The 25,796-nt window shown below is 39.1% G+C and overlaps 2 protein-coding genes across 7 annotated transcripts in view; one reads left to right on the forward strand and one right to left on the reverse strand.

The window, feature by feature from the left end:
* LOC124138356 (WD repeat-containing protein 5) overlaps positions 1 to 1,013 on the reverse strand; it is a 30,453-nt gene extending 29,440 nt beyond the window's left edge. Inside the window, exon 1 of the mRNA XM_046504960.2 lies at positions 881 to 1,013. The gene's annotated coding sequence lies outside the window, so the exon portion shown is untranslated. The remainder of the gene's footprint in view (positions 1 to 880) is intronic.
* LOC124138353 (bromodomain-containing protein 2-like) lies at positions 1 to 25,534 on the forward strand. 6 transcript variants are annotated; one of them, XM_046504954.2, is made up of 23 exons: positions 1 to 403; positions 4,307 to 4,380; positions 4,575 to 4,677; positions 5,122 to 5,316; positions 5,592 to 5,738; positions 5,983 to 6,051; positions 6,338 to 6,841; positions 7,073 to 7,270; positions 8,031 to 8,126; positions 8,544 to 8,645; positions 9,040 to 9,168; positions 9,499 to 9,702; positions 9,817 to 10,222; positions 10,874 to 11,044; positions 11,515 to 11,628; positions 12,175 to 12,306; positions 18,303 to 18,590; positions 19,250 to 19,339; positions 19,802 to 20,014; positions 20,751 to 20,926; positions 21,168 to 21,293; positions 21,587 to 21,835; positions 22,282 to 25,534. In XM_046504954.2, exons 2-23 carry the CDS (start codon positions 4,343 to 4,345, stop codon positions 22,345 to 22,347), a joined length of 3,816 nt encoding a protein of 1,271 aa, XP_046360910.1. In that variant the 5' UTR covers positions 1 to 403; positions 4,307 to 4,342; the 3' UTR covers positions 22,348 to 25,534. The 6 variants fall into 6 exon arrangements, with proteins under 6 accessions (XP_046360910.1, XP_046360906.1, XP_046360907.1 ...); XM_046504956.2 differs by having other exon boundaries at positions 2 to 403; positions 4,575 to 4,629; XM_046504950.2 differs by lacking the exon at positions 4,307 to 4,380.
* The last annotated feature ends 262 nt before the right edge of the window (positions 25,535 to 25,796 follow it).

Consider the following 25,796-nt stretch of genomic DNA (forward strand, 5'->3'; position numbering starts at 1 on the left):
AATCATGTCAGTAGCAACTTGCCCAACAGGCTGGAAGTTTCAGACCTCTCGGGGTCCTCGGTTGTGTTCATGTGGACGAACAGACGATAAATGCCGAATTTGTATACAGTCTTGTTTTGAACACTAATGTGAAGCATGTCTAAGTGAATTTGTTTATAAATATGATCCAAATCAACTACATTTTGCATGAAATATTGTAGGTGACCCATCATGTGATGTAGCTGACCAATCAAATTCACGGCTTTTTGAACGAACGTATAAAAGCATTCTGGTCCTTGCTTGGGAGTGCGATGCTGTTGACTGATACCCATGGTGTGCTGGAAAATCTGGCCCAAGCGATGGACCCGAAGAGCCATCCGGCGCTGCAAGGGTACCAGCAGAATGCACTAAACATCAACGCAGGGTACTATGACAACATTTTTACATTTTGGATATTAATTATCGTAGCATCTATGAAGAAAGGCAACGGGATCGGCTTATTGTGCAGTCCGCCATTGTTCGTCGGTCGAACTTCGCATCGGCTCTGTGAAATATCATAAATTACTGGATACCTAACCCAATACCAACCTAAATTACGGTTGTTTAGTTTGTGTAAGTGACTTCTGAAACCGAACTTGTGTTTTGTACGGTTATTATTGTTCGTGTTCCGGCAAATATTTAATGTTTCCCAGACACGGTAAGCTATCAATAAAATATCGTGTGCATTGCATCAGAAATGCGTCTTATTTGTCATTGTTACCGACGTCTAGGTCTTTTTACCTTCTTCTAGACCTACCATTTAGGAAGTTAACCGTCTCTGAACGTTTTGCATGCAATGTTTGTGCATAATTTTATAGACTAAATGTGAGAAACGCTCGCACTTAGTACGAGACCTCATTACATCGTAGCGCTTGTTTTCCTGGATGAAGCTTGTACCGCCATTTTGGTTGGTAATAGTCACATGTTTTGACTAAATGAGTCATTATTGAACACGTCGGCACATTCCTTGTACTTTCGTTGTGTCGTGAGAGTCACATTTTCCGAGAAATCCGTGTGATATAGCTACTTCCTGCTTTGGTGTAATGTCTAGTCGCGCGACAATGTGACCTGTTTTTAAAGAGGTCAAGTGCATGGACTGTACAAAGCAACACCGCATTGCTTTGTTTCATAGATGATCATGTGAGGCGTATTTGAGAAAGTTTTTAAAGTTGTACGATTATTAAGATTTTGTTTGATATTTGTAAGGTGTTTGGGTCATATGGTGCAAACTTTATATCCTGATTGCACTTCTATTAAGTGCAAGGGGTATTTGAGACTGCAGTAATAATATCTTCAGCCATTGACTTTCTTGTGGGGTCTTTCTTTCTGTGGTGGCATACACAATTATTAGTTGTTAACAATAACAATTCATATGTTCCTTTCTCTTGCAGTGAAGCAAAACAAATTTTACAGATCTTGGCACAAGAAAAGTGTTAAATTATCAAGTCATGACAACTCTGTGTAGCAAACTTAGTAGTCCTTCTAAACAAGTGATATTGTGTGCATGGACTGTTCACACTGCTTCTGTGTATGGAGATGAACTGGTATTTTACTTTGTTGCCTGCTGCAACAGTATAAATTTGTAGCCACTTGTCTGAAGCCTGAGTAGTAAGATTGTTTGGTCAAGTAAACTCAGCTAGTAACAAGTCCACATAACACTAAAGTCTATTGAAACTTTGCCATAATCAGGATCGGAGACTGTATTTTTGTGGGTTTTTCAACCCAGTTGGCAATTGATTTGAAATCGAGAAATATTTCCTTTATCCTGCCATGCTAGTCCATGCACATGAAGTTACCTATCATATTTAGAACACTGATGGACATGCCCCCAAAATAGTTTTGCTTCAGATATGAAAGAAAATATGGAAAATTGTGCAGTGTTGAGTGCATTATGATATGTCTGCATCAGTACTCCTGACACTTCTGTTGATCCTTTGCATCTAGGTTACATACATTTCAAACAAACTCCTGTGACGAGGGCACTGAAATACTCAAGCTTGCTGTTTCTTGTTTCAAATCTGTAAAGCCTGAAATAGTACATTGACACACAGCAACATTAAAATGCGGATTTGGTACTTTGTACTGTATCAATAACCTAAAAACCAAATAGCCTGGACTTTTGGGAATTTGTATCTCCCTGAATTGTGAGCAAAGAATCAGAATACACCTGACTAAAGTGCATGGTTTCCTTACTAACTTTGACACAAACTTATCTTAATACGACATTTGTATTTGCCAAAGCAAAAGGAACAATCCTGCTACAATTATGAATGTTAATCTGCCTCTTACTTACTATTCAAGATGTTCTACTAAATAGCAGTCTTAAACATTTCTCTTTTCAAAAGTTAAATAATTTCAAGGTTTGGAGAAGTTAATATTGTTGAAATATGAGTATCGATAGGTCAATTCAAGTGTTCATGATACATTGATTAAAACTAATATTCTGAAATTCACATCTATGCAAATGTTTCAAATCATTGCTGACTGCCCCACAATTCCAGATTGAACACGTTTTTAAAACGCAGTGGTAGAAACTAACATTTTTGGTCCACTATTCCTTATAATGATAATATATAGCCAAACCCTTAAAATGGCAAATTTCTACTAGTCCTTATGATACCTTAACTATTGGGCAGTTTGGCAAGGACTATAGGACTAGTGTCAGTTAACCCTGAAACATCATTTCTGGTGTCTCCCCCCTGCCGTGATATTGCTGGAATATTGTAAAAGCGGCGTAAAACCATACTCACTCACTAACCCTGGAACAGGGATTTATTTTTAAGACACTATTTTATAATAGGCATGTTTGATTTTCTTCCACTTATCACTGTCCAGTGATCACGTTTCCAGGTCCAGCAAGTGCGTCTCCTTGTTACCACGGTGGTAGTGAGTTTGGTTGCCACAGTTTACAGACAACTCATTTCTTCGCTGGGGCGGTCGGGTAGCATAGTGGTTAAAGCGTTCGCTCGTCACGCCGAAGACCTGGGTTCGATTCCCGACATGGGTACAACGTGTGAAGCCCATTTCTGGTGTCCCCCGTCGTGATATTGCTGGAATATTGCTAAAAGCGGCGTAAAACCATACTCACTCACTCACTCACTCACTTCAGTTGCATTAAAATTCAGTGTTGCTCACTCACTCATTTCTTCGCTGCGCTATTACAGCTTTGAAACAAAAAAATGATCCCAAATTTCATTCACCACTACCCCTCCAACAGGAGACAAACTCAACAGCATTGTATAAAAGATCCAACATTATTCACACCAAGTTTTGTGTATTGGAAACGTGTGAAAGGTTAAAATATATTATTTTTACGATGGAATGAAAATGTGATGGTTTTTATAAATGTGATTTATAAAAACATTTTTACATTAACAACTATTTTGATGCTTGGTTCAGGAATACTCAAAATTTTTAACCAAAAAATCTTTTGAAACCCACAATAGATATCAGATTCTTCATATGTGTTAGCAACACGTTTATACATTTGCTAACCAGGACACCAGGGATGTTTTTAGTAATACCATAAAGAAATCTACTTCATGGTACATATTTCACAAATTTTTAGTCAAATTGGTATTTTAAAGTATGTAGAATTATTAACATCACTAGATCAGCCTATTTCATATTTAGCAGTGAATTAGGTTCTGTGGCAGTGAATTATTTTAGTATCGATAGTCCTAAATTTTTTCCAATACAGCATGGACTTTTAAATTATCAATATTGCAATATGCAATGACATCCATAGCTCTAGTCCTGTAGTCCTCGCCAAACTGCCCAGTAGTAAAGGTATCATAAGGGCTAGTTGAAATTTGCCATTTTTAAGTGCTTTGATATACATTGTCATCATAGGGTCTTGTGGGCTAAAATGTTAGATTTTACTGCTGCATAGTCTAAGGGAGCGTTGGGAATCAGTTGGGTGTTTTAATCATTGGTTATGTTTGTTCCTGTTTTATCTGCCTGCTCTTTGTACCATTCCTAAGGAAATATATTTCAGTTAAAACTTTTCAGATCCCACATTGTTACCTCTTGAGTATCTCATTTTCCATGTCTGTAAAATTGATCTTCTGAAGGTGGGAGCTCCAAAATTTGCTTATTTTGGTAATGGTAGCAAATAGCAGGCATGTAAAATTTCAAATAAGTGGAATGATAAAGGCATGTTATTCTTTTTTGTCTTTTGCTATGGTAAGTCATTTTCAGGCATTTTGTTTGAGGGTGACTGCCATTCTCTTGTAAGCATGATTTCTGTAGCTTTTTAACTCAATTGAAACCATTTTACCTTTTCCAGATTTGGCAGCAAAACAAAGGAGGTTGCTCATTCTCAATGCAAATGAAGTCAAAAGCAATCGATGTATATGCATGGTGAGAATTTTAAGTTTGTTTGGCAGTCACCATCACACAAACTTTATTTTTATTTAATCCTAGCAGAGTAAGTTTTCAGTATTTTTCATCATGTGTTGTACTGTAGCAAAAGTGAATAGAAATGTCATGTTTCGTGGAATACTTAAAAATGTGTGGGAAAACTTCGTTTATATCACCTGTTTTGTTTGTTTCAGGTCAAATGGGGATGCAGAGAGCCCCACAAGGACAGACGGTGATGAACCAAATTCAGTAAGTCGTGGCACCATGAAGGGCATCTCAACTCATGAGAACACAGTGGTGAGCATCAGCAGATGTCGCCCTCCTTCGCTTATCTTTGAAATACTGATCAAGTTTAAATAATTCATTTAGAGTAAATTAATGCTAAGACTACGGTCAACGATATAGCAGCTATAAACAGTGGCCTGTAATTAATTAAGTCTTGACCAGACAAACGAGATTGGTGTGGGCAAAGTCCCAAACCATCAGGGTCATATCCAACACCTCCACATCTCCTTTTGTACAAGTCTCAGATTAGTGGCTGCCTGACTGATGGTGACATTGCCATTGAGTCTTACCTTGGGATATAGGTTACTGAAGACAATCCTATGATGAAATTCCCAAATTCGTGTATGATCTTCAAAGAGTTTTTGTTAAAATATTGTTGATTAGGTTGGTTATTGGCTGCTTTCAATCCAGCCTCTTAAATCAATTCTGGATTGAAATCTGATTCTTTGTTTACAGCCCAACAATGTGAACCACAGTGGTGGAGATGGGGATGACGGGGGCGAGGGGCCAGCTGTCCCCACCTCCCAGAAACGTGGGCGTCTAACTAATCAGCTGCAATACATACTCAAAACAGTCATGAAGGCTGTGTGGAAACATCAGTTTGCTTGGCCATTCCATGTACCTGTTGATGCAGACAGACTCAATTTACCGGTGTGTTCAATCTTACATCAAGACAACAGAAGTATCTAAACTGAACTGTTTGATTTGGATTCTGATCCATCAACATACTTGCTCATGAGTTAGTACAAGTAATACCAGTTCCTACAGATTTTCGCATGCGACAGCTTTAATTTACTTTCACCTCCTTAATTGTGTGTTTCATAAGATAGATTTTATGCCCCCAAAAGCTTATCTGACCATATTTTAATTCCTAAAATGTGTATCATTTATGGAGTTTTAACTTTTTGCACACATTTGCGTTTCAGGATTACCACAAGATAATCCGAACACCAATGGATCTGGGAACAATTAAAAAGAGACTTGAAACAAATTATTACTGCTCTGCACAAGAATGTATTCAGGATTTCAGCACAATGTTCACTAACTGCTATGTATACAACAAACCAGGGGATGTAAGTAGATTGAAATTTCTCTTCATATATCTTGTCTTGCTATGGTGAATGGGATCATTCTTGAGTCGACTAGCCCAAGCTTGTATTTCTGCATCCTTACACTAAAGTTACAGAAGATTTACTCCTTGAATATGGGCTGCACAGGCTAACCGTATTAGACAGATGATACAAGGTTTGAGCTATTAGCTGAAGTGGCAGACTATTAATGCACAGAAATTAAAGATGTTAATTTGGTATTTTTCAGGACATCACTCTGATGGCACAGACCTTGGAGAAGTTGTTCCTTCAGAAGGTGGCCCAGATGCCACAAGAGGTATGTGGTTTTTACATCTGGTGACATTTTCTTTTATTTGAAACTGATTGTCCTGCACCATGTCTTGGGGTATATCTGCTTTTAATTTTATCAAAACCTGTCTAGATGAGGAAAGTCAGATTAATTCCACATTACAAATTTAAGAAAGACACAATAAGCCTAATACTTGCTGTGTATGGATAACACGCAGACAGATTTTCATGTTTCTGGCATCAAGATCAAAAGAAATCGTTTGTTATTGAAGTTCAAAGATAGTTTGATGGAATGCAAGAACATTTTCTTTCAGGAGGTTGAAATGTCAATCCCTCAGAAGAAAACTCCAGGTCCTAAGGGTTTCCGTGGTCGTGGAGGCGGAGGTGTTGGAAGAGGACTAGTGACTCCTCGTGGTGTTGGGACACTTGGACCGAAAAGTGCTCCTGTAGTTGCTGCAGCAGCAGCGCAGGCCGTGGCTGCTTCTCAGCCTCCCACTCAAACGACTGTTGTGCCCCCACCAGTCATACCACCTAACAATACAACACCTACACCAGTGACACCACCACCTCCTCCAGTTGTGGCGCCACCTGCGCCACAACCACCACCACCGCCACCTCCTCCAGTGCTTACTCATACGTCTCCACCCCCACTAGTAGTACCCCCTCCAAATACACAGCTGCCACCTATGCCAGTGAAGCCCTCACCACCACCACCTCTACCGCCACAGCCGCAGCCACAACTTCCCACTCCTATTCCTGACATGACAGAAAACTCAGTTATGCCTCCATCTGTGCTACCTCCAGCTCAGATTACAAAAGTAAGTTATCTGAGAAATATTTATAGTTCATTGATATGGAAGGAAAGAAACAATATTTTCCCTCAAATGTTAAATGTGAATTCGGGATTGGTTAATTTGTTCAAACAATCCTCAAGGACATGGTTTGCAATCCTTGAGTGATGCTAATCGTTAAAGATATGTTAATTTAAAGTACAGATCAATTAAGGTTGTAAAGTTTGTTATGAAACTAAGCATTTTGTCATGTTACAGACTAAAAAAGGTGTGAAGCGGAAAGCCGACACCACTACCCCAGCTGCCATTGTAACAAATTCTGGTGGCATTGACCCTGCATCAATATATTCACCTAAAATCCCAGGCAGACTGCCTCCAACAAGACGAGAAAGTAATCGCCAGATCAAGAAGCCCAAGAGGGACTTGCCAGATGACCAGGTCGTTGTATTAGATGAAGTGCGTCATATGAGGCCTTTCCTGGCTTTTTGCTTTAAGATTTTTTACTTGTATTCAAGCCAGACATTGTTTACAAAATGTATGTATTATCTGCTGTTAATCACATATGTCAAAATTTTAACGCTATGGGGATTTTCATTGTAATCACACCAGCTATTTCAAATTTGTGCTCAAGTGAACAATAGGACTGGCTTGAATACAGTTAACTTGTAGTTAGCTGCTTGAATTTCCTTTTTAAGGCTTCTTTTGAGACCAACTTGTTTCCAATTTAGCAGTGAAAGCAGTAGCATTCTCTTTGGGAGGTTCTCTTCCTTGCTTGCTTAATCAGTTGGTTCATCCTTATGTAATTTGCTCACCCAACACCATCCATTACACCTGTAAAATCTTAAAAGGGATTTAACTTTCAACTTTTCTTTTTAATGTAGTTTCATAACGTGGAAGTTAAAATACATTTGTTGAAAAGGCAGGCATGGTAAATAAATATTTGTTAATTTCACTGATCTACTGCACATTTTATCACTGCATATTTTCCTGTAACTTCACAAAGATTGATATGTTCTGCAAAATGTTCTTGGACATACTAAAGTGAATTTATTAAGAAACCATGCTTGGTTTTCAGTTTAGTCATTTGTATTTCCAATAAAATATAGTGAATGGTCAGAAAAAGGTTGCAAGTGTTTTCCTTTAGTGTGTCCAATGTTGTTTAAATACTAAATGTGTGAATACACTGTCTATTTAATCTGTCAAGTTTCTTTCGTAGGCTCAGCATAGTTCTAAAAACAAGAAAGGGAAGATCTCAGAACAGATGAAGTATTGCATTAATCTCATCAAGGAATTGTTTGCCAAGAAGCATGCTGTAAGTATTCTGTATAGATGTCAAATTTCATGGGGTGAAATTCATTGAAACAAAGCAAAAATAAAACAGTCCAATTCATATTTATTATGGTGATCTATTTCTGACTCGTCATTTGTGATGTGTAGTTAAACTCCAGTCATGGTTCACAATGAAGAATCTGTTTATCCAACATTGAGGATACTTTGGGCTTGTAGAATTTGAGGCTTTTTAGAGGGTGTGCCTATGTTATCACTATTTTATGTTTGGGCTAGTAAACATTTCAGATAAATTTCTTCCACTGTACATTCTTAAGAACAGGGAAAAGTGTTGTGGCCAAAAGGATGCACAAAGTGAAGTTTATTTTTTTTCTATATGGTCATGAATTGTGGAGAATGTATCGAACAGGAATGTGTCATGAATGTTAACTTTCTTTTGCAGACTTATGCTTGGCCATTCTACAAGCCAGTAGACGCTGATTCACTTGAACTTCATGATTACCATGATATCATTAAGAAGCCAATGGACCTTGGCAGTGTGAAGGTTTGTTTTTTCTTGTTCACTCATCCAGTCCGAAACTTTAGCCAATAGTCCTAGGTATGAAAGCTTTAATAACCCATATGTTAGGACCACATTTCATTGAAAAAGTACCTGTGGTTGGAATTGGTCCCCAGCAACTTCTCTGGTCTTGAAAGGCGACCAAGTGTATTGGGTAGCTCCGAACCTCAATTATTTACAAGCTGCTGGAATATTGCCAAGTGTATAGTTAAACAAAGACTAGTTTGTGGATGACAATGTATATGGTCTGCTCATTTAACATGTTTAACATCTCATGAGAGCAATAAATATATTATCACAGCCACAGCGTTATGTTTACATGATGGTGGTAGAAAAAAAAGAAGTGCTATCTGTATTGTATGTAAATTGTTTCTTGCAGAGGAAACTGGAGAATCGTGAGTACCGTACGCCAACAGAGATGGCAGAAGATGTGCGGTTGATCTTCACCAACTGTTACAGGTACAACTCTGGAGACAGTGATGTGGTGCAGATGGCAAGAAAACTTCAGGTATATATGCCCCCCACAGACCAATGCCATTTGAATTTGATCCTTGTATTTATTGTGAGAACAGCTGGCAACTAAGTTTGTTGCCTTTCGACTGTTTATGGACTGGACTCGTTTTGTGAATGCTTATGTCTTCAAAGTTCCGTTCCCAAACGTGTTATTGCTTTTCTTTGTAAAGAGTGACTTCGAATTTTAATGAATATTTCCCAATGTTACTTTAGTAGTTGAGATCTATGAAAACAATCAGGACCACATTTTCATTTCTGTTATGACGTAAATTTTGTTCACATATCATTTGTTTTGAATATTAACTTAAAAATGCTTTCTCTGCAGGATGCATTTGAGATGAAGTATGCCAAAATGCCTGATGAACCACTCCCGCCTGAACCAACGCCCCCACCCTCTGTGCCAATGGTGGTTCCCAAAACTGAGTCTCGCACCAGTGATCTCTCTTCCAGCAGTGATAGTGATGATAGTGATGTTGATGATGACAGTGAGGAGGAGAGGGAGCGAAGGCTGAAGGAATTGCAGGAACAGGTATGTTCCAATAAGAATTGCAGTACATGTGAGCTGTGGATTTCCATTAATTATTGTTAACTGAATGTTGTTGCTTCCTCGATTTAAAACTGTACAATTGTGGTTTTATTACAGTTTCAAACAATACAAGAGCAGTTGTCCAAGTTAACAAAAGAACACATGAACAAGTTAAAGGAGAAGAGAGAAAAGAAGAAGAAAAAGAAACGAAGCAAGGAAAAAGAAGTTGAAAAGGACAAACTTGTGGAACCCCCTGTTCTCCCACCTCCCCCTCCTGTACCGAGTGCACCCAGGATGTCGCTGGATCCTCCCAAACCAAAGAAAAAATCCAAACAGAAGTCTCCAAGTTCTAAACGATCAAGGACTAACAGTCGGTCCTCGACTAGGAGGAAAATGCCGGCAGTGGTGGTGCCATCCGCAGGACCGATCCTGCCTTCGTATGATAGTGACGATGAAGACAATGCTAAGCCAATGACTTATGATGAAAAGAGACAGCTGAGTTTAGACATAAACAAGCTGCCAGGTAAGATACTACCCGTGATCAGCAGCTCGAGTGTTAGGTGTGCTGAGTGAGTGTGGCTGCAATTCATGTGGAAAAAGTGCTTCAGGAATTTCATGGAGGATTCATGTGTATTCACAATTGGATTAACAAAACAGGAAGGATAGGGAGGCAGGGATTTTATTTATTTTTTAAATATGTGAGAACTCAAGCTGTTTTCTTCAAATCTGTGTAGTTCCATATGATCTTATGATCAATATCTGGAAGATTTGGTGATGGTTGCTCACATATTTTTTTGGCTATTACTCTGCTGGAATCCATTTTGAAAGTCAATCAGTTTCAACCCTTTTACATTTAGGAGATAAGCAGAGTCTGGTAGAGTCATCTTACTATGACTTTTGGCTAAACTGTTTTATAGTTATATCAGTAATTATTGTTTTCTAGATAAATTCAGGGACAAAGCAATATTTTACATTAGGAATGGTGATGCTTTGATGAAGACAAGCACTCTTACAAAGACAGTTTTCCCTATATAATGATATCCTTCATGCAAGGGTTATAACATCCTATTAGGAGTCCTGTAAAGTCATTTGTTAGTTTTCCCAGTAGACACTGTTGTGGTGTAAGGAAATTCAGCATTTCTATGTTGCTGAGTTGCTTAACTTATGATTGCAGGTGATAAGCTTGGTCGTGTGGTGCATATTATACAGTCAAGAGAGCCGTCCTTGCGAGATTCCAATCCTGATGAAATAGAAATAGACTTTGAAACATTAAAACCTTCAACTCTAAGGGAACTGGAAGCATATGTAATGTCATGTTTAAAGAAAAAGCCTCGGAAGCCATATTGTAAGTATTATTTTATTCCTATACCCTCCTTCTTGTTTTCAAATTTAACAGTGTTGCCACATCAACTCGAGTTTTCTGTTTGAAATGGACACAGTAGTCCATAGACAGGTAATATCAGGAAAGTTTTGTGCAGCCTAAATCATAACAAGATGTTGGGCATTATATTATTAACCCAGTATACCTCCAGGGCAAGGGACATAGTCCTAGACAGTGATTGATCTCATAATCATTGGAGGTAAAATCAATCCCACGTTAATCCCAGCCAATTCAATGTTGATAAGGCTGTTTCATGCCGTGGGGACATACACATACAAACGAAATAGAGGCAGTTCAAATTAATGGTTACACACCTTTGCAAGACCATTGTAAAGTTTTGATTAGCAAACAATTGTAGTGATGCCAATTTAACGGTGAGATGAAAATCCTGATATTAGACATAATGCTGTAGGTAGAGTGTTTTGCTTCTACAGCCAAGAAGACCTCTGGTAAGACAAAAGAGGATCTGCAGCGGGAAAAGCAGATGGAGTTGGAAATCCGATTGCAGGGTGTACAACAGCAGCTGGCCGGTGGCAAGAAACCAACCAGTAAGCAAAACAATTACGCTGAAATATGCGAAGAAACATTTCACTCATACCTGGCAGTTGGTGATAATCTGAACATCAGAGGTTATTGATCACTGTTTTTTTTGTCATTTTTGTCAAAGTATGTGATGCAGCTTTGCTTAATAAGTAATATGATGACATCATGCGTGTCATTTGAATGCTTTGTTTTGTTGTCTTCCAAAGTTTAGCCAGAGTTTTTCTGGTTAGAGGGAGGTGGACTTCTTAAGCAAAGCAGAAATGAGTTTCAATTTGAGGTCTGATTACTTATTAATATGAAGTCTGCCAAACATCCTTCCTAGACACTTGACGATTGGGTCTTAGATGCACACCATTTGCTTTCTCCCTTAAAAGAATATTTTAAGTGATCTAAATGCTTAATGTTCTGAAGAACTGTTTTCATGATAAAAAACTATCCAGGTCCTTGACATGTTGCCAAGTTGGGCATTTTCAGCTCAGTTGTCCAAGGGTGTAGGTTTACAGCTTAATCAACTGGATATCGGATAGTATATGTATGAAAATGTATTTCAGCTGAACGAGGCAGTGTTGAGGCGGGAGGTGGTCAAAGTCGTCTAAGTGCAAGCAGCAGCAGTTCTTCTGGCAGCGACACAAGCAGTGATAGCAGTTCATCTAGCTCGTCAGAGTCGAGCGACTCGGAATCAGGTTAGCTTGAGTTCCCTGGTGAGCTGATCTATCGACTTCTACTGTAAACTGCAGTTGCTGTTACAGACATGGTGTTCACAGCACCAGGCACTGGCTAGCGTCACAAGTGGGTCCAGTCAACATGAGCTAGCTGGGTAGCACGCCAAGGGAGGGGTTTGTATGTGTATAACCCTGTGGTCAGTCTACCGTCAGCTAGCCTCAGTCTAAAGAGTGCTACGAGGCAAATAGCACCCTGCCTGTGAATGGGACTAATGATTGTTGTGTTCAAAGGTGGTGCCCTTTTTCCCTGAAAGGCACTGTTGTTGAAATCCAAAATGGATGCGACAAGATGTAATTGTTTGTAGGGATGTAAGAGTATCTGGTCTTGTCAGGTATGAGGTTACAGGTTAGATTGTTAGCCAACGAGTGCAGAATGTGTGAAGGTTGAGGCCAGTCACAGAATGGGCTGGTGATCTTGATGCTAGGTAGGAAGGGATGGGTACAATTCATACCAGGGTGGGTAATAGGGTAGTCCGTCTCACTACATTATTAATATGTCTTCACGGACCTCATGGTTGCATAATATTTCTTACTTCACAAAGGTGCTTTGCTAATCTCCACATCATTTACACCAAAGGATCGAGTACAAGGACATTTTGCAGGTGAAATGTACCTAAGAGAAACGAAACATTTGACTCATTTGACTCCGTGACTAATGCTGGAGGAGAATGATCATGTCAACTGGCCTCCCCTGCTACACATCTTTGCACTCCATGGCAAATTGTACATGATCTGAGCGAGATGCATTCCCAGCCATCTGGCCGGACACATGTAGCTCAGCAAAGAAAATGTACTTCACAAAATTGAAGGTATAATCAAAACAGCTGGAGTTAATCTCCTTATTGTGTTGGTGCAAGTACCACCAATTACTTTATCAGCCACTGTGCAAATTTTCTGGATCTAATATATACAAAAGCATGCTGTAATGTTAAGAAATTTGAACTGTGTTTTGTGTCGTGGTCATTTCATTACATTTCTGTACTACCGGTCTACAAAAGACTTTAGATCATTTTGTATGTGAAGCATTATACATAAGTATTGTACATTTCTCTACTCCAAGTCAGAAATCTGATAAAGCATTGTGTACATACGTCAGATCTCATAGTGTCATGTCATCATCATTTTATCATCAATAAAACGAAACAACTATCAAATCTGCATTGTATTTTTATTTCGCAGCTCCTCGGCTGGCCTCATGCTAGATTCGCATTCTGCACTCAGTTGGGACGGGGAGTAGCTCCTAATTTAGTTTCAAATCCAGTCAGTTTTCTTTTCCTCCTGATCAGTTCAAAGTCCATATTTTACAATGTTGGCATATACTCTTATTTCAGACACAACAAAGTTTCTTTTCAGCTGGTACTACGTACAATAGATGTACTGGCAAAATTGTTAACCATGCCACCGCACTCTGAGCACACAACCGTGTAACAATTAAGGATACCATGGTTGTCTTCAGATGTCAATATTTCAAATTTGGGTCAGCACACTGGTCACTTTCTATTTAGGATCTGACAATTATCATGTGAAAATAAGGGGTGAAATGGGAAGTGTGTTGATCCACCCAATGAAAATGTTGTTTAACATACAGTATTGAATTTCTCTTTAGATTGAAATGGTTCTTGTACCAATGATTTCTGATATTGTCTTTCAACCTAAAGGATACTATTTTTAATTCAACACTCCCACAGCCCAACAAAGAAACAGTGGCTCAGAGATGGGGAATTCAGGTACATGTTGCAGTATGGAATGTTCTCAGGAATATAGATATTATTCAGCTGTTATTCATACACTGACACTATGGCTTTCCGTAATCAATACAAATTAGGACACCTGATCATGAAGTTATGCATTGACAACCATTCACAAGGATCAATGTTAAAAACTATATTGCAGATGCATTAGGTTATTAATAGATTCATTCACATGTTAATTGCATTTTGTCTCTATTTGATGGGAAAGATTATGCTAAATCAAATGATTATATGAATTGGATATACTTACTTTGACCTGAATTCACCCTCATAGCTAAAAGATCTGGAGAATGTTACATTTTGATTTTGTAATTGGTCTATATTCAGTTTAAGGGAATCAAAATATGTTAAGACAAATTCCATCGTTGCTACTGAAGTTGTAAAACCTGATCCTGTTATAATATGCAGACACATCCACAATTACCAGAGTTGATGACTTATTACGGATGAATTAACTTGATCATTTTGATTCCTATTTAAGAGGACTTTCAGTTTTTGGCAAAATTAATTTTGAAGATGCATTAAGAGTGGTATGTTCTGAAATTGGAGTCAAATTTGGGCAGAACAAAACTGACACGGTCAGCAATTGCCAGCAATACAACTGCTTGATTTCATGCTGTTTTGTACTGTAAAAAGGTGACCATTTTGTCTGAATCCTCCTATTCTAATTCTAACTTCTTCATAAGGATATTAGTTCCTTGCTCAAAAGGGAGTTGAGTTCCATTTTAGCAAATTATCATATCTCTTTTTAGATGCATTTCCGGTTAAAGGTAGAATTTGGTTACCCTAACATCTACATGTCGAATTGGTAAACTATCAACCTTGCAACTTGTGCAAAGATGTCCTTATAAGAGTCCATTCACATGCTCAAGTAATTTAAGTTTTAAAAAATTGAATATTTGATCCAGTTTTATGGGGGTTGTAAATAATATCTGGCATAAAATCAAGTATATTTAGCAATACAGTGAAGTTTACCACATTATCTCTTGGAATTTGCTTTGGACTGGAGTAATGGTGAAAGCAGCTATTAACACATGTTAGTCCCGAGACTGTTCAATTATTGATGGCACTTCAAGTTTTAGATATTTCACTGTTGGTAATTGTCTGTGTCTGTGTAGTGTCCAATATATGTATTAAGAAGCTGACACGTAACAGGATGTTATGGATTATGACTGGTACATGTTAGTTGGAGTCGTCATGCCAAAGACTTGGGTTTGATTCCACACATGGGTACAAGTCTGTATCCAACTCGCGTGGTCCCTTGCCTTCATGTCTAAACAAGCATACTCACCAAGGTGTGAATACAGCAAATGGTCGTTTGAAAACCATGACTCCCATGCCAGACAGAAAGAGATTTCAACATGTTGGTGAAATGTGGTTACCTTTCAAGTACATCTAAGAACTGAATGAGTTCTTATTGTTTCCACTGGGGAAGTGGATAATATGATCCTTACTCAAGTTGATGTACAGTTTGAATGATGGTCAGTGGACATTTCCCTTTGCCAAAGAAGGCTGAGAAGTTAGGACAGGGATACTACTGTGAATGACATCTGAAGCAATATCACCACTGCCAAAATATATTTTAATCCTTTGCAGGTGGTATAATACCCAGTACACATGCAGAGCTCCAGATAACTTTTTTGAGTAATTGAGTTTTTACTCTCAGGTTTCTATTTTAAATTTATTACATTTTTCATTGGGTTACCAATATATTTTTCACTCATTTATTCATCACTTGCTGCATATTGGGTTTTCCCCAAAATGAGTAAGCATTTTGAGATCTAAAACATTTCATTTTAAAAAAAATGTTTATAATGGTTCTAAATATAGTAAAGTAAATTAGCTCGTAATTGTGTTTCGCAAATTAGCTCCGTTGTACGCATGCTGAAAAAGCTTCATGGGAATTCACGTGTTTTCAAACAAAGTTTTTCATTTAATGCATGCGTTTCTGTACGCAAGTTAATTGAAAGTAATTGGGTTTTGAATAGTAGGGTATTTTACGCAAATATGCAGCTTATCTGTAGCTCTGACTTGAAGTATGTTATTGTTAACTGATGAATCATTCAACTGTACACCAATCACAAGGGAAAGTCAGGTAGCAAATACAACAGAAGGTACATACCCTCCATTCACCAATTTTGACATTATTCAATACAATCCATTAAGAACACACGTTTCAATTAGGCGTTTCGTTCTTCTTGTGGTACCACTGTACTTTGCTGTCATCTGAGTTGAAAACATTCAAAGTGCATCTGTTTAGTCTTTAGAGTGTTTGAAGTTAAGCATGAAAGTCAGTGGATCTGTTACCACCATAAAATTGTTTTGGAGTGGTCAGTATTTGGAAATGTTCCAGCAGCAGCAAACCCAGGACCCACTGAATGTTGGCTTTGTCCACATGTAGCCGAGAACAATAAGACATTCGATGAATGTGCTGGTCTGCATGTTTTGTCAAGCACATGTTCTCTAGGAACAGTTTTCCTTGGCACTGGTCCTCTTAAGAAAGAAGTATGTGAAACTCAGAAAACTGAATTTAAATGTGGCATCCCTTTAGCCATACCCCAAGCCGGAAAATTGAGAAACTGATTCAGGGGATATGAGATTCTAATTAATAAACTCGAATGGATGAAAGACAAATAGGGAAGCCTGGTGGTTAAGACTTTGGCTTGATATACTCAACACCCATGTGAAAGAATGTGTGAAGCCATTCCTGTATATTTCCACTGTCATGTAGTTGAAATGTTGCAGAAACAAATATAAAAAGCAAAGCAAAGTCACAAGCACTCACAGTATTGAGGACACAACAAATAATTGCTGTTGCATATTTGACTAAAAGCTGCCTGAAGAATACATTTGGACAGGAGTGAGTGAATACTAATCTTCAGCAATATTTAAGTTTTATGAAAGTGACCTGTAATGACCACATCAAATACACAATGGGCCAGGTAGCACATAGTAACGTCCCAGACAAGTTGGATTTTTGTACATGCACAATGTTTCAGATGGGCTACCAACTTCCTTCCAAATTTGCAGTGATATCAGACGAGATACATATTTATTTCACACAATTGAACATTGGTCTAAACCAGAACATCCTCATCCAAATGGTCCCCAACTGTTTTGAACTAGTGGTTTAATAAAAAGTAATATAGCTAGATAATATGAGAAGTCATCTTGGCATTCCAAGTTATTTGACTTGGATTTAAACCTGCCATTCTATTCACTGCCTCATTAAGTCACATTATCCCATGAACTTGGTACATCGATAAGTGAACTGATTTTTTTTTTTAATTTTTAAAAAATAAAAACGAGTTTTCATGGCAACAACTTTGATTTAGTAGGGGAAATGGCAGTATTGCTTGTTGCCGGTGCCATTCTTGAAAGCATGCAATATTTCTTCATCAAACTTGGCACACAGATAGGTCTAGAGGCGAACTGGTACCATGCTATGAATATTATTGGTTCGGACTTAACATGGTCTGCTAGCCTGATACAAGTGACGTCAGGGATGACTGGTGACGTTCCTTTGGAAATTGCAACTTTTACCATAGGTAGATCCTTTTAGTGGAGTAGTGGATTAGTCTTTGGCAGTCTTTTTTTTTTATATAATAAGATACTCTTGATATCCCTTAACAGATTTACGAGCATTTCTTGACTTTTGTTCTTCCATCTTTGAGAATTACCTTTATTTGAAAATTGGCCCATTCATTATTACTTGGATGATTACAGGGTTTGACACTGACCAAAATTTTTTAGCAGCCAAAGGACCAGTACATTGAAAATTGTACAGGTCGTGTTGGATCTCTGGCCAAAATTGGTGTAAGATGGTATTGCTTCATTGTGGTAACCAGGCAAGCAGAAAACCACTGTACCACATTGCTGGTTTTGCTTAGATTTTAGAGTCCATCTATTGCTGATTAGAAAAATCGTGCACACTTAAATTACTTTGTACGTCCCCAAAACAACACTAGACCTCTGGACCCAGCATATATTTAATTTTACTGGTACATGATAAAATATATACTAGACTTGGACCTGCAGACCAGTGTGTGTGTCCAACACTGTGATCACTACTAAAAAATTTCTTTTTCTGCCTTTTAGAAGTTTCAACTTGGAAATCTCTTGCTTCAGGCCTTGAAAATAGAAGCACTATGTTCAACATCTGCTCAGATATGTACATAGTCCTATAATGCTTGATTACCATTTCAGAAAAGACTCCACGAAAGTTGAAGTCAATGCCACCACGGGTTGAGTTGCCTCCTGGAAGCCCTGGACGCTCCCCACCAGTGAAGATAATGCTGGGAGGCAACACTCCAGTTGTGGTGTCATCGCCACCGCCACCCTCACCCCTTAGCGCTCCTCTTCACCCATCATTTCCCCCTCCTCAAGCTGCGGCTATGGCTGCAGCACATGCTGCTGCTGTTGCTGCTGCCGCTAGTGCACAGCCCAGTCTTCCTACTCCAGTTATTCAGCACAAGCCACTGTCTCCGGCAAGAGGTGAGGATTCAGTGCCGCAGCCAGCCGGGGTGGGCAGTTTTTATAGAAAACAGTTTTATTTGAATCAAGTTGGGGACAAGTGATACTTGTACAAATATTTGGGATACAACGGCCTTGGGATTGTCTGCAAATCTATCTCCTCAATGAGGCAAAGCATACTCAGTTATTGAAAGACATTGTAGCTGTGAGGAAACTAGTCCTATTTTATTAAATAGGGATTCTGGGTTGGTGTGATTCTGAGTTAAAGTAGGCCCCATAACTATATATTAAATTATAATGGATTGGGAGGTCAGGTTCTATCTGTCAAATGTTCCAAAATGTTGTGGATCTTTCATTATGTCTATCACTGGATTGTCTGGTCCAGACTTAATTATTTTATAGGCTGCCATCTGATTACCATGTGCAGCTTTAAACAACAAACTATAATTAAAGATCACTTTATATGGTATAGTGGTATGACATGTAAGGAGATGTGTGGCTAATAGGAGTGAAATATTTTTTGAAAGTGACTTGAATGGCCATTTAATTGTATCTTTGGTAAACAGTCTGTTAACTCTTTCATCCTATTATGCTATCAAGTGTCCTATTTTGATCCGAAGTAAATGCTTTGTTGAATGCTTACTTGATTTGATCAACACTCTGTCTTTTGTGTCTTTCAGCCCCAAAGCCTGTAACTCACACACACATGCCTCAGCAGCCAAGCAGACCCACGGCAATGGCCACAGCCAAGCCACCGTTGAAGAATACCAGTAAGTCAGGAGAAGGGGGGCGGGGGGGGAGCAGTGCAAGCTTATTGTCTCTCTAACCAGACGATCTGCTTTCAATATTCCAGGCAAGGCATAATGTGGAACTCTTGTCAATACTGCAGACTTGTCAATTGTGAGAGATCCGGGTTGGAATAGGTCTTCAACCCATGCTTGTCGTAAGAGGTGACTAATGGGATATGGTGGTCAGACTTGCTGACTTGGTTGATGCATGGTTGCGTGGCTCGATGTTCCCATGTCAGTCACTAGATTGTCTGGTCCAGGCTACACACCACTGTCATATAGCTGGAATATTGCTGAGTGTGGCTTTAAACAACAATCAAACAAACTAAACAAAACTGCAGACTTCTGTAAATTGATTATTATTATTTTTATTTTCTGTAGACGTATTGTTACAGTTTAATATCCATTTTCAGAAAAAACTAGCTAACAGTACTCAATCATTAGTTCCAGTGACACCAAGTCTCCCGGTCAGTAAACCTCCTTCCATGTCACCGCAAGTGGAGGTGACGTCACCACCAAAGATGCCGCTCGAAGTCAGAAGAACATCTCCCAGAATCCAGTCGCCACCAGATGACTTATCCAAACTATTCCCTTGTGACGATGAGCCTGAAAGCCCCAAACCCAGTCCGAAGCCAGCCCCTCCTGGGGCCACCATATGTAAGCAATATTTCATCACAGCAATCGCTAAATTGCTGCCCCACAGAATGCCTTTGTATATCTTTTAATAGGTTGGAAAAAACCCAACCTGTTTTGATCGGAAACAATAAAACTTTTCTCCATTTCTTTAGCCTCTGTTTGAGAATGACTGAATGGAAGGAAGTGTGCAAAGTTTCCGTGTGAACATTGCCAGATTTTTTTTCTGGGATTTGACTCAAATGTGATATGATTTTAGGCAATCGGCTATTTATGGCCTTGAATGTGAGGAAAGAAGCCTTGAAAAGACATTAAATTTCTTGACTTTCTGAACATGCACCTTGGGAATTCTTTTGGCACATGCAGTGAGAAGGTCAAAGGTGAAATAAGACCATATGAGAGAAATTTTGTGTCAGTTTCTCAAGTTTCCTTTGCATACATCATTAAACGTCTCAAGGATGAGGCCCTGCTATGAAAAGTTTTTGGTTGTAGGATTTAAGTTTCAGTTCAGGTTTTTATGAAACACACTTACATCATTGTCCGTTTCTGAGGCGTGGTTCATTGTGAATAGCTGCAAGATTGTGGCAATGAGCAGTTATCACTCGCCGAGTTGCCTCTACAGCCATGTAATGGTATAAGTGCATGTATTGTTGGTGCTATGCCTATCAAGATGTACTGACTGGCGCTAGTAAGCAAGGGCAATGTTTGTATTCCTGTTAGGAACATACTTCTATAGCAAGCCTATTTTTTCCACCGGCAGCTGCTCACGGTGTAGGCATAGCCTATGGATCAGGATCCACAATGTTGTCCCAGCCTTCACCTTTGGAGCCTCAAAAGGAGCCAAAGATGTCCATGCATATGCCACCGTCCCATGCTGCTGCAGCAGCAGCAGCAGCTGCCGCCGCCGCAGCTGCAACCAAACAGAAACAGAATGTGGTGAGTTATTACCATACGGAACATTTAGAGCTTGAGCTATGTAAGCCTTATGATTTTGTTTTAGGTGGTGCCTATGGCAAAGACATTGGAAATTGTACATTGTAAGAAACTTTAGATATTGATCATGGTAACTTCCTAACTCGTCTATCTGAAAACAAGCAAAGAAAACCTAGAACTAGCTCAGTAGTTGTGTGTGTCATGTTCAGAGCCCAATGTTTCATCTTCAGCATTGATGTTTTAGTTGAAGAATGCTGGCTCCTGGTCAAGCATTGCCACATCCAACTCTTCACACAACATGTCAAGGAAACCTGCTGCAGTCAACAGCTTCGAACACTTCCGTAAACAAGCCAAGGAGAAAGAAGAGAGGGTATGTTTCAAACTTGTTTCAGCTGATGCAGTTGATCATTATCATACATATAGTATGATATGAACAAGAATTAATAATATGGAGGATTTGACTAAATTGTTCTCATAATATTTCCGAAATCTGGGTTCAGTACTTCTCATTAAGGAGCCTCATACCATGTTAAAGAGTGATCAGCAAAAGTGTTAGAAATTGTAACAGTAATGCAATACTATATTACTTGGACAAACTGACTTTATTGAAACAAGTATTTCCTGTACTGTCTTAGCTGAATGTTGATGTACATTCTGTTTTAGGAACGAGCATTGCAGACACAGCTTCTTCATCGTCAGCAGGTGAAGGAGAAGGCCGAGAGAGAACGTCAGCGTCAGGAACGCGAGCGACAGAGAGAGCGAGACGAGGAGGAGGCCCTGGAGCAGGCCAAACAGGCCCAGCAGGCCCAGGCTCACCACGCCGAGATCATACGGCAGCGCGAGGTGGAGCAGATCAACAAGCAGAAGGAACGCGAGAGGATGCGAGAACAGGAGCGCAGGCGCAGAGAGGCGGTAAGTTCGAATGTAGCATGTGTCAGTGGGGATTCGAGGGGACAGTTAGCCATTTGACAAGTATTATGGGAAGGGACTCATTCATTGATGATCAGATGTTATCTCTTTGGTGAGGACACTCGGTGGATTCCAGGCAGAATAGATTCAGTAAAAGTTTCTAAGTTGCGATTGCACACTCACTCCTTGGATCATTGTTAACAACCTCTAGTTTGCCTGTTTTTAAAGGCTGTTGTGATAAAGCTGTTATGTTGCTTACTGGCATTAAACAATATTCACTCGTTAATATTTGTGCATAGGGCACTTTCCAACTGATATTACTCTCTGGAATATTTATTCTTCAATCAGATCAAGTTCAGTTATATTGGACCAAAAGCTCAGCTCAAGATGTTACCTTGATGTTTTGTTGTCATGCTTTTGACATAATGCATCTTACTTTGTCCTTTCAGTTGGCCAACCGTATCGACATGAATGAACAGAGTGAACTAATGGCATCCTTTGAGGAAATGTTATAGTGACTACCACTCTGGGGTGTGTGTTGCCTGTTTGCTTGTGGACCTTCTGACACTGCCAGCAGGCACCGAGTTCATGGCGGAGAGGAGGGCTGGTGGCCCTCCCAGCACGAAGAGGTCAACGACCCTCGCACCATGAGGACAACCTGTAAAATCAGGAGAAGTTGATCCTCATTCTGACGTAGGAACAGAGATCCAGACAACTACATGTTTCTCTTAAGCCTTGTTTCTGCATATCAGACAATTTATACAGAAAAGCGTCAGTTGATTTGACTGCAAGACAATCTGTTAGGAATTGTGACAATACAAGCAAAACTTTCTGCATTTTCAGACAGGTTCAGTGAAAGCAGATTTTTCAAAATGTTCAATGCAAAGTGACATATGTCCTATAAAACAGAATCCCGATTTGTTTTTATTATTGCATGAGATTGTAAGTTGGGGTCCAGTTATGTGATTCTTTTTCATCGATCCAGTTGACATCTTGAAAATCAGATTAAGTTTCCTTGAGCAAGTCGTAGTGATTCCACAACAAGCCATCCTAACAGAATGAATGGTACAGTGTTTTGCTGTCGACTTGAAGATGTAGCTGTGGTGGTCAGACCTATTGCCAGCTTGGATGTAAAGACAGATTAATTTCTCAGGAACTGTACAGAGCATGTTATGCAAGCCGGCTGGCGCCCATCCTCCTCCACAGGGGCTCAGCATCATTTGCAACCTAAGCACTTAAAACAAGTTCAAATGATCACCTGTTGTATATAGGCATTCATTCTCATGCCCTTTCTAGCAATAACTGTTCACTGTGAAGTATTAGTGATTTACCTATGGCCAAGGACTGGTCTATTGTGTTTGTGCATGCCAGGTGTTCTTTATGTGATTGTTGTCATTGTTTCCATGGCAACTGGTCAGCCTGTATGTGACCAGCAATGCGTCAGAATGGTACGGTCAGCTGTCTCAGATTGTACAAGCTGTGTGTAGCCATGGCCAGTGCATGTGCAGTCCCTGTGTAGCTGAAGTAGCTAGCCACAATGTGTTCTAGTCACAATGCCGCATAATCCATATTGTGCAGTAGGACTGTAACAATACAGGGGGCACTATACATATATATTCAGTGCGAAAGGGGGCGATATGATGCGTAATGCATTGCACCACAATTGATTGAGGTTTCCGCAAGTTTTTCTGTCAGATTTAAAGCACAGGTTTGGGATCTTTATCATGAAAATATAGCATTTAAGGTATGCAATGCACTGTATAACGCCTGTATGTGAATGTGTTGTATCTCAATACAATACTGTATCGCTGTATCGTTACAACCCTTTTGCAAAGTTGCAGAAATAACACTGGAATTTATATAATCTGGAATCCAGAGGCCCCGCTAATATTATGTACGATGTATAGTTAAAATTGTAGCAGATAGACTGATTTAGTACGAGCATGTTACAAAATATGAGCTGCATTATTTCGAAGGGACATTTAATAATGGCTGTTATTATTATTGATTTTGCTTCATATCTGCAAAGTCAAAGGAAAATTGATTTAACCAAGTTCACTGATTAAACACCATTGAATACATATTTGGTTGGATAAAGGTCTAATTGAGCGTTACTGCATGCTAACTGGCATTTGATTGTCTATCCAGGTTGCGAAGTAATGTTATTTCTGTTTAGAAATATTTGCTTTTTGGACAAATATTCATCTCTGAACTATGCTATACAAATGGTCAGATGGAGAGTAACATCTCTTTGAGGTTCTAGAAATCGGAAATTGTTTTATATCTTGGGTTGGGGGGAGGGGGACCCAACATGCTGGTTGCGACATGACGTCATACTTCAGCCAGCTAGTGTCATTTCCTTCTGACATCTCATATAACATTCAGGTTGGTGCTATCGTCATCATTTTTCTGGCAGTATTAAATCTCTTTTCTTTATTCCTCATATTCCTAACATCTTTAGAGTACATACTGCCTCATTCTGAGGGTGGTTTGCGCTGCCGACAATGCACATGTCCAGTTGTTCCATTCCTTATCCTCAGCTGTTTGATAAGTATGAATATGAAAATGTGACAGTTTTTCCTGTGTATCTGTCATTTTCCCTAGCTTAAGGTATGCCTGTGTTCTTTTAAAATATTCATATCTAGCGATGTGAATAACTGCCCATAGTGAGGAGTATTTCTGTACATTTTTGAGGAGCTTAATATATTATATGATCTGGAGTGATCTGATGGATGAATGGGTAGAAGTTTGAGGGCAAGGCATTCCGATTGTACACCTTAGCTCGGAAGTAGGTCTATACATTTCATGTTATCATCAAAAGCCATTAGCTGGTATCATTTTGTACTTAATCTTGTCAATCCAGCTTGGTTTGATCATCATTTCCACATCATATAAATAGGGTGCTTGCATGTTTCATTTTCATCAAAAGGATCATCATCTAATACTTTCTTCTTGAGTATGCCATCAAACATGTTTCAGTGACTCAGATTTTGTAACATTTCCGTAGATTTGTACTTTTGTTATTTGTGTAGTATGAGAGTATTTGTATCTATATTGTAGGCCTTTACTTTGTGTTCTGTAGATTAGCGTCCGGATGATGCTGCTCATTGGAGTTATGTCCCCTTGCACAAAACATTATTTTTTTACTTTTCTATATGTCTGCATCTGCTGATTCAGTTATAATAGCAACATGGACTTCATTCCAAGGCTTGAACTGCCATTTGTCATTCAATTGTGAGGAAAGCAAGGATATATTAAATACTGGAAGTGTTTAGCTGTACAGTCTTGCCATCTAGTTATCTGTGAATGTAAATCTTTATATTTACAAATTTGCATTTCCCATGTTTGTAAATCGTTATATTTACAAATTGGCGTTTCCCCATGTTCCATTTCCACTTGATACAGGGGACATAACTCTGTATGTGCTAGCATCAATATGGCTGTATGTTGCTTGTGACACTACCATGTGCCAGCCAGACTGAGGAGAGATCACAAAGAAAGTTGCTGTGTGAGAGAAAGAGAGAGAGAAGCTATTGTCCATCAGGTGTATTTAATGATTATTTAACTATTGCTGTTGAGTGTTTCTTCATAGTATGGACGGACAGAGAAACGGGCCTGCATGGAGGGGACCCACCTGTACTGCACAGTTATATTTTTGTTACCTATTGTGTACAGCTCAATAAAACATCATTGTCAGTATTACTTGCTCTTTTTTGGCTTTTTCTTGTCAAAGAAGAATATGATTCCTCAGAATACCCTTCTTCTATTACATCAAAGCCATAAATTCCAGTTTGGCTGTCAATCACACTATATTCTTTATAAAAAATTTAACATTCATCCTTTACTGCCAACATATCTAATACTTGGGAGGATAACCTATCAGTAGTGGGACAATACACGGATGCATCGGTGGACACGATTTTTCACTTCTCGATTCAAGTATCGATCACAATTACACTCTCTG

Source organism: Haliotis rufescens, unplaced genomic scaffold (genome assembly GCF_023055435.1).
Source record: "Haliotis rufescens isolate VD_foot unplaced genomic scaffold, xgHalRufe1.0.p SCAF_8, whole genome shotgun sequence".
NCBI classification, from domain to species: Eukaryota; Metazoa; Mollusca; class Gastropoda; order Lepetellida; family Haliotidae; genus Haliotis; species Haliotis rufescens.

Bases quoted from the DNA above. Each gene is read 5' to 3' on its own strand.
- LOC124138353 (XM_046504950.2), top strand. From the start codon at position 291: ATGCTGTTGACTGATACCCATGGTGTGCTGGAAAATCTGGCCCAAGCG. The intron at 11,045-11,514 runs GTAAGTATTATT...TTGCTTCTACAG, and splicing joins AAAGCCTCGGAAGCCATATT to CCAAGAAGACCTCTGGTAAG. The intron at 20,015-20,750 runs GTAAGCAATATT...TTCCACCGGCAG, and splicing joins CCCTCCTGGGGCCACCATAT to CTGCTCACGGTGTAGGCATA.